At 37.3% G+C, this 9,845-nt stretch overlaps 1 protein-coding gene across 1 annotated transcript in view; it reads left to right on the forward strand.

Annotated features, from left to right (window-relative positions):
• Positions 1 to 9,399, forward strand: part of LOC122358864 (protein Atg16l2-like) — a 28,569-nt gene extending 19,170 nt beyond the window's left edge. Inside the window, exons 16-18 of the mRNA XM_043258790.1 lie at positions 242 to 289; positions 5,702 to 5,803; positions 6,456 to 9,399. Of these exons, the coding sequence (XP_043114725.1) occupies positions 242 to 289; positions 5,702 to 5,803; positions 6,456 to 6,549 (244 nt within the window). The 3' untranslated portion in view covers positions 6,550 to 9,399. The remainder of the gene's footprint in view (positions 1 to 241; positions 290 to 5,701; positions 5,804 to 6,455) is intronic.
• The last annotated feature ends 446 nt before the right edge of the window (positions 9,400 to 9,845 follow it).

Here is a 9,845-nt window from a genome sequence, read left to right on the forward strand (position 1 = left end):
TCACAATGTTTATTAAAGAAACCATCAATCATGCATATTCAATACCCTGACGCCAATGACATAATGGCTCCCTTCAGCATTATCCTTTGTTTTTAGCCAATTCCAAACGCAATAACAGGGAAACCGGTTATACAGACAGAACACGGCCCGAGGCATTTAAAAAGTGTTTATGTAAAACTGTACGAAAACTCTAATTCGTTTTTATTTTACAGTACACTCACAAATTTCTCTCTTGTTTCAGAGCGGAAGGATTCAAATGTGGAAGTGACAGCACCAAGGCCATCTTCAGGTGAGTGAAATCAAACGGGACACCACGAGCCGTCGCTAGCCATCCATCGCTGTTGAGCTTGCAGACCACTGTCTGCACAGTAACAGGACGTGTCTGTGCTGTGTCTCATTCAATATGGCACGCGACGTGACGCTTACAAGCCCTGAAACGTACCGCTGTACTGTACTGTACTGTTCAGCGCTTCTGGCGTCTGTACCAGCCCTGTTTTGCACTGCTGACTTTTTTTTTTCTTAGTCTTTGGAGAGGTCATGTGGATTTACACGTAGATGGAAAATCCAATTCTGCTAGCGTAATGAACGGGGGAAAGGCTCTGACCCCCCCTGAGTAAAGATAGCTGGCAAGATGGATTTCATTTGTTACTCTTGTCATTTTCTAGTTTTGGCCAGAGTCACGTATTGTATCTCACAGGTAAAAGTCTAGATTATTCTTACCATGCAGTGGCGTTATATTTTTAGATAAAACTTGCAAAACTTGTGCAGGTCATATTTAAACTCAAAATGAAGTATTATTTTTTTTATTTTATTTTACAAGACAATGTTATTTTACACAAATGTTAAGCATATCTTAAAGAGTATTTGTATTGTGACATTATTTTTATCCAGGTAATTAATTGAGCAAATAGACTATTGCTAATATTGCATTACTGTATTGTTTAGTTACACTAACATTAAGAAGTTTGGGTCTGATATAGAATTTTTGACACAGGGAATAAGTATTGAACGCATGAAGATAACAAGGTGCAAAATGGCATAGAAAGCCAGAAGATCACCTGAAATCCGTCAGTATTGATAGAGAAACCCTGCCCCTATCAGTACTAATTGATATCGACTGCTTTATGATGGCCTATAAAGGCTTCTCATTATCCAGGAGGCAGACAGGAAAGACTTCATGATGGGCAAAATCAAAGAACTCTCTCAAGATCTTCGCAATCTTATCATTGAAAAGCATTTTGATGGGAATGGTTATAGGTGCATTTCCAGAATGCTGAATGTTCCTGTGAGCACTGTGGGGGCCATAATCCGGAAATGGAAAGAGCACAAGTTCACCATAAACATCAGGTGCTCCACGTAAGATCCCTGTCCGAGGAGTCCAAAGAATAATCAGGAGAATTCTCCAAGAACCAAGAACCACTCGGGCAGAACTTCAGGAAGACCTTGCATCAGCAGGTACTGTTGTTTCAAAGAAAACTATAAGCAATGCACTAAACCGCCATGGCATCCATGCACGCTCACCACGCAAGACTCCATTGCTGAACAAAAAGCATGTTGAGGCTCGGTTAAAGTTTGCAAAAGAGCATTTGGAGAAGCCTGTGGATTATTGGGAGACTATAGTATGGTCAGATGAAAGCAAAATTGAACTTTTTGGCAGTCATTCTACATATCATGTTTGGAGAAGAAATGGCACTGCCCACCACTCCAAGAACACCATACCAACAGTTAAGTTTGGGGGTGGAAGCATCATGGTTTGGGGTTGCTTTTCAGCAACAGGTACTGGCAGACTTCATATTATTGAGGGCAGGATGAATGGAGAAATGTACCGGGACATTCTGGAGAAAAATCTGCTGCCATCTACCAGAAAGCTGAAAATGAAAAGAGGGTGGACATTTCAGCAAGACAATGACCCCAAACACAAGGCCAAGGAAACAATGTGGTTTCAAAGAAAGAAAATCAAGTTGCTTGAATGGCCCAGTCAATCACCTGACCTAAATTCCATAGAAAATCTATGGAGAGAACTGAAGATCAAAGTTCAAAAAAGAGGTCCAAGGAACCTTAAAGATTTAAAGACCATTTGTGTGGAAGAATGGGCAAGAATCACTCCTGAGCAATGCAGACGACTGGTCTCTCCATACAAGAGGCGTCTAGAAGCTGTAATCACCAACAAAGGCTTTTCTACAAAGTATTAAATAATGTGTGTTCAATACTTATTCCCTGTGTCATTTCACTTTATTTATTATTGCTCAACTAATATAATTAAATGCTCTGATTTCTTTATGTGAATTCATTACTTGGCTTGTTGGCTACAACTGGTGGAAATTTTGTGTCAATAGTCCACTTAGAAATCCCCTTACTGATAAAATGCTGATGTGTCAAATACTTATTTCCGCTGTGTGTGTGTGTGTGTGTGTGTGTGTGTGTGTATATATATATATATAAGTGGTGTGACAAAGTATTGGCCCCCTTCCTGACTTTTTCAGATCATCAAGCTAATTTAAAAATTACTCAAAGAAAATTAAACGCAACATGCAGTTTTTAAATAATGTTTTTTATTATGAATGTAAAAAAAATCCAAACCCACATGTCCCTGTGTGAAAAAGCGTTTGCCCCCTTAAAGCTAATAACTGCAGTCAAGTGTTTGCGATCACTTGCAATGAGTCCGTTCCAGCGCTGTGGAGGAATTTTGGCCCTCTCATCTTTGCAGAATTGTTGTAATTCAGCCACATTGGAGGGTATTCGAGCATGAACTGTCTTTTTAAGGTCATGCCGCAGCATCTCAGTAGGATTCAGGTCAGGACTTTGACTAGGACTTTGACTTTTGAGGTCATGAACAGATGGCCGGACGTTGTCCTTCAGGATTTTTGGGGTAAACAGCAGAATTCATGGTTCCATTTATCACATAGCTTTCCAGGCCCTGAAGTATCAAAACCAGACCATCACACTAACACCACCATACTTTACCGTTGGTATATTCTTTTTCTGAAATGCTGTATTACTTTTACGACATGTAATGGGACACACATCTTCCAAAAAGTTCATCTTTTGTCTCATCAGCCCACAGAGTATTTTCCCAAAAGTCTTGGGGATCACCAAGATGTTTTCTGGCAAAACTGAGGCGAGCGTTTATGTTCTTTTTGTCTTGGAAGGCCATTTTTGCCATGTTACAAATAGTGGGCCTAAATTCCTCCAGAACAATGTGGGAGAGTGATTAAGTCATACATAAAACAATTACTTCCAGTTATTGCTGCTAAATTGGATTTACAGGCAACTGAATCATAGGGTGTCCTAACACACACACACACACACACACACATACATAAGCACAGTAGGTATTAATAAAAATGTGAAAAATTACAATATGAAATTCTTTACTTATATATATTAGAAGTTGCTACCGTGGAAGCCACTGGATGATTTTAAACTGGGACCTAGCTGTTTATATTTATGCAAAAATATCTTATTTCGTACTTTAGATTTAATTTCATTGCTAAATTTGTTCATTGTGCGTGATTTTAAAAAGAGGCTTATATAACAGAGCAAGATGCCGTATTAAAGAATCACCTTTTCGATTTCTAGCCCAAAGACGGTGTGCTCAACCTCTACTACGTATGTATTTCAATACTCCTAGAATCTCTGCAGCCATTATATCTTCATGCTCGGTCTGACCCTGCAATTTTTCACAGCATTGTTAGGAAGTAAATGCAACACGTTCCATATGATGTAAGATGAGAAACCAGTCTTACGGATGAGTCTTTTTAGCACTTCCCTGCATAGGCATATACAGTTTCCATGGAGACAGCGAGGCCAGAACGCACTGGCTTTTTTTCACAAATGGATCTGGCACGATCACTTGAAAGAAGAGAGAGAGAGTCACACACAAGCAGGCACCTAATGGTCGCTTCATCGTTCATCAACACGTTCACTATGCAACATTTTCCCCTTGTGCCAGACATAAAACTCAACATCTTCCCTCGTTGGCCAACACTTTTCTTTTATACTGAGCGGGTAGAAACAGCCCACTGCCTTAGGAAACCTAGCATGCCACTCAAACTAATAGTCGAACAAAATACATCTAGTCAAGTCAAGTCAAGTCAACTTTATTGTCAAATATGCTCTATGTACAACATACAGCACAGATGAAATTCCTTCCCTTCTGACCTTGCAATCATGCAGAATAAAAGAATAAAGATAAAAGAATAAAAAAAAACTAAAGTATAATAAAATAATGGTAAAATATCTAAAATATCTAAAATATAAATAGTGCAACATTAAACAGACAGACATTAAACATACAGACAAGGCACTTGTTGGAAAATTAAAGAGAAAAACTACACAGTGAGGGAAAAATAAGCTTAAGCTTAAGATGCTATTTTTACTTGAACTGAGCTCGTACTGAAGCAACTTCGCTTTAAATTCATTTAATTTTGTTATCTGGCAAAACATTTTACTGTATGTGAAGACACGTTATATATGTTATCAAATTTTGTGGCCTGTACAATATTTTTATGCTGTTGAAAGAATTTTCTTACGCTCACTAACAGTTGCATTTGTTTAATGAAAGGTGCAGTAAAACGGAAATATTGTGCAAATTAAAAATGGTGTCGCGGGATCCTTCAGAAGTCCTTGTAGTATGATTTGGTGCTCGATATTTTCATGTTATTATCAACAGTTCTGCTTAATGTTTTTTTTTGATATCATGAAAAACATTTTTTATAGAACATTCAAAGGAAAATTATTTGAAGTATATTTTTCTAAACTATGTGAAACACTTTTGACTGTCAAGTTCAATGAGTTTAATGAATAATTCCTGAAACTGTAAAGAAAAAAAAAAATAATAAATATATATATATATATATATATATATATTATTTAAAACAAACAAAAATAATTTATTTTTTTTTTTTTTAATTAAGATCTCTCTAGTAATGGATATAATAAAAGTTGGTAATTATATTTTTGAAATACTATGAATAAAAAGACTTTACGACCAGGTGAATATCACAGAAATAGATGTCCAAGAAAATCTATCCTGTAGACTAACAAAAAAAGTTTTTAGCCAGTCAGCAAAACTATGCTTTTTAATATTTTAGCGTGTTTGGCATGTGGGGAAGGTGTGTGAAGGGATAGTGTGATCTAATGTAGTCCAGCAAGGCTGAAATCGCTTATAGAACCATTTGAAGTCCATGATTCATATCAGATGTAGTATCGTGGAACAAAGCAAAAGCATCAAACATTGTGTCCAGATGGTTATTGACCACAGTTTATGGCTTTTACTCTCTACATGCAGTGGGCAGCTATCTTCTAAGATGGCATGCTGTCTGAAATGGAGCCCAAACACTCTACATTGGTTTCAGCTAATGCTCATAGTTTCCATAAGAATCTTTTTGTCTTCTTTCATTGCCCTTGTGGCATTGTAATCACACACTCTCTGAGGTATACGTTTGAAGCCATGTCTAGGCAGCATAATTTCAGCATAAAAAAATACTGTTCCTTAAAATACAGTCTTGCAGTCTCATTTATTTGGTTTAGGAACAGACTGAACAAATGTCTTGTACAACTTCCTGACATTTCAGTGAATTTTTTTTTATCAGATCACTGGCCCGAGGGATCTATACGGCAAGAGAGAATCAGTTCCACAGAGTAATGTGTTTCGCTCTATAGTCATCAGTCACAATGGACGTTTTTTTCTCTTTTTCAGTCCGGATGGCAGTTTCCTGGCAGCTGGCTCTGCAGACGGTGCCGTCTACATTTGGAATGTGAACACAGGAAACCTGGAAAAACGGCTTCCTGACATGCACAGGTAACTCAGGCGTGGCCACCAATCAGGGACAACCAATCTTGGGTGCATTTCTGCAATTGAAAATTCTGTAGTGAGGAACATAATTCAATACTTCTTTGTTTTCCGAAACCCTTGCTCCAACACACATTTGCGAACAGCAATAGTTTCTTGTTGGTACGATGTGGACTGGCTCATATGCAGTACAACCTATATATAGTATGCCATTCTAAATTTTTATTCCACATCTTGTAAAGGCAATTGTGTAAAAAGCACTTTAAAGAATGTTTTTGCTCTAGAAGCCTAACAACGTTATACTAAATTTAGATGACTGTTTTTAGATTACTTTTCAAATGATCTAATCAAACCTCTTAACCAATGGAGAACAAAATGGCGATGCAGTCCTTAGATGTCACGTTTAATATTTACTGAATTACTGAACCAGTGTGGTTTGAATAACAGTTATTATTGGGAACTAGTCGGGACTAGCAAGTCCAGCAGTTCAGCAAAGCTCAATGGACCTTATTGACAAAATTTGCATACGGCAACACAGCCGTTTCATTTATTATAATGTCAATTTCAATTGTTCAGCTAAATTTTACTGGCAGAGTTCAGTGATTTCATGCAGAATCAAGGATTTGATGACAATTTCTGAATTCTGAAATTCTTTTCGCAGAGCTTCAATAAGCGCCGTGGCCTGGTCGTTGTCGGGTGAATATGTGGTAAGCGTGGACAAGAGCCGTCGAGCTGTGCTCTGGAGCGATATCTGAGACCAGACACGGGCTGCCTTTTTCCATCTTATCAGCTGAAGTCACTCGTAGAAATGCACTCAGGGATGTCGTCGAAACACAACCTTGTTGGGAAAAGCTCGCACTCTGCACTGCGTCAGTAGCAAGACCCTCGGTATTGTGACAGCCTTTGTTGCTAAGAGGCGTCCAAAACGCAGACAGATGTGCTGATGTTACAGGGGTCTGGCGACTGTCGAGCAGAGCCGTCTGGGTTTTGTTTTGAAACCTTGCTACAGATGCAGAATGTGCCAGAGCGTTTGTAGGCCTTCCTGTTGCTTGACTTTGTACTATAATTGTCAGCAACTTCAAAATCGGAGATCTCTTGACGCACACCAGATATCGCCGCCTCGGGGAATTGATATCAAAGGGAAACCTGAACAAAATGGATTCAGCCTGTTTTAGGAACACGACAACACATTTCTGAATACGTGGAAACTCGACCCCAATGCATTCGCATATCAGTCCTATTTTTAGAGAGCAAAACACAGAACAAAAAATTGAATGCCTGGTAAAAGGCCATTGTATATCGTCACACAATGACACTTATTCTTGAATGCAATATAAATGAGATACAAATATAAATGGAAAAAAGCACTATTGTTCAAAACTGTGGGGTCAGTATTTTTTGAAATCAGTGCTGATATTCATTTGATCAGTAGTGACGGTAAAGACATTTACGATGTAAAAAGATTTTTATTTTAAATAAATGCTGTTCTTTTGAACGTTACATGCATCAAAGTGTCCGTGAAAAAAATATTGGCTTGAAAAAATATTTAACTATAAATATTTCTTAGCATGAATTCTGTAAGATCTCATGATACTGAAGAATGGAGCCAGTGGCTGCTGAAAATGTATCTTTGCATTATAAAAATAGATGAGACTTAAAAATAAGTAAATTTGAAAACTGTTATTTTAAAGTGTAATAGTATTTTACACTATTTCTTTTTATTGCTGTCTTTTTTTTATCAAATAAAAGCAGGCTCGGATAACAGAAATGACTGACTCCATACTTTTGATTGCTAGTGTATATATTGTCTTGGACCACAGTAAAAATCTTAGGAGCGTTGTGATGCATTTTATTTTTTAACACCAACACATTGATCTATTTGTAGATCACTAACAAAATGTACTATTGTAACATCATCGTTATGATAATGATTATATCCTGTTCTGCAAAACATAATCTTCCGGTTACGTATAAGCAGGATGATTTAATTTGGCTCGAGTGCTGCTGTCTTTAAAGCAAACCCACCAATTATTTTGGTTGCTGATTTTGAATTTACAAATGGTCATGCCAATCTATATTAAAATTAGAAAAAGCAGCAAAAAAAGAAGCATTTTCGCTAGTGGTCTGAGACTTTTAGACCCCGCTGTATGTTGTTAATCACTGCCTCAGGGAAGTGCTCGTTTCTACTGGACTGACTCCAGTATTTTATTATAAAAAGGGACTTGTGTTTTAAAAATGAATGAGAGGAAGCTTTGGCCTCCGCCACACTCTTTAGTGCTGCCATAGAGACCCAGTATGCTCACTGCTAAACTGCGCTCAGATTAGCATTTAAAAGAGCCGCGCGTTTGATGAGAATCACACCGCACCGCTCCGACTGACTTTGAAGACCAAAATTACTGCCATCAGAGATCACACGAGTCCAGCGTAATGCACAGACCGCCATGTGATTCCATCTGCTGGGTTCATTTGCATGTTAATTAAAGGTTAGACGAGGGACGCCTAATGCCCATCTTACAATTGTCAGCTGTTGGGCCGAGGAGTTTTAATGTAGAGTCTAGAATATTTATTAACCTAAAACCATATGTGCTAGTTGCTATGATGAAGTACTGTGTGCCTCAGAAATCTCTGATCTCACTGTAGATCAATGTATATATATATATATATATATATATATTAATCTGTGTCACTACAAAGAACATGTACAGTTCAGCCCCAAAATTTATAAAGTTGCTAAAAAATGTATAAAATATTTGAATTAAACAAAGATTTTGATTTCTTAGCGTGTATTTCATGATCTGAAATAGTGGGGTCAAGTAAATAAAAGACACTTAATGAGTTTGAAAAACAGAGAACCGCCTTTTTTGTGTAACTGATGTACAATTAAATTAATTTTGGCAGTAAATTCCTTGCAAAGACTGGTGGCACTACTTGGAGCAACAGATTTGTAGTTATGGATTTCTAAAGATCATATTTGTTTGCCCTTAACAGTGCTGTTGTATTTTTAGAAGAAAGTGTTTTCTTTTATTTAATCATATTGTCACCAAGTACAAGTTAAAAGAACCCTGCCTTTCCAAATGTGGATTGTGCTCAAAGTAGCACAGTTATCAAGGGAACAGAGGTGTATTTGTTAACTACCCTCGTTTTTTTTGTAAAAATGTTAAGGACCAAAAGGGAGTTTGATGTTGTTTACATGTAAAATGAAAGACAAAGAGCAAATAGGAATACATGTATGCTTATTTATGTTCTAACAGGCACTTTTCGTGAATAGGGTACAAAGTACTGTATGTCCGGTATCAGTTTAAACGGTACGCCAAACAAAAACGAAATGTACTTTGGCGTATATATCACACGTACGTGTTTTACGTGCATATGATACGGAGTTTTCACATGCATTTGATACGAAATTCGTTGCCATGTGTATCATATGTACATGAAAACTTCTTATATGCAACATTAATTCTACCCATCGCGTAGCATAAACACGCCAAAGTCCACTTGGTTGTCGTTATTTGGCGTAGCCTACTATTTACGCGCTTTTTCCGTGAAATCGTAGTCCTAGACCAAAACTTGACTCAAATACGGGGTTTAAACTGTATCATGACACATTTAGTTCTTTTCCACATTAAATATTTCATAAAAACTTTTTATAATTAAAATTTTAAAAAGGCAGTAACGGGATTGGCAATGTGTCACTTTATACTTTTCATTACGAGTTAACTGTTAGGTTAAAAACTTTGGAATTTGTGCCTAATAAAGTCACGGGACACGGTGTATAGGCTACTGTTTGCGGGACGTGCCAATGTTACGCGATTTAGCGTTCATATGAAAATGCATGTATTTCAGTGCGTTACACTTCTGTCATTGCAGTCTGAATGATGCATGTATTTCTGTCATGCCATATTTTGTGACGGTTTTAATTTCAGCGTCATTTATAATCATCTTGTTTGTATTTTAGAATCTTATCTTGATTTATTTATCTGATATACATGTTAAAAACACTAAACTATCAGGGATGCTTTTGCAATTAATAAAACCGTCTTAAACCCTGAAC

This window comes from Puntigrus tetrazona, chromosome 15 (assembly GCF_018831695.1).
Source record: "Puntigrus tetrazona isolate hp1 chromosome 15, ASM1883169v1, whole genome shotgun sequence".
In the NCBI taxonomy this organism is placed as follows: domain Eukaryota; kingdom Metazoa; phylum Chordata; class Actinopteri; order Cypriniformes; family Cyprinidae; genus Puntigrus; species Puntigrus tetrazona.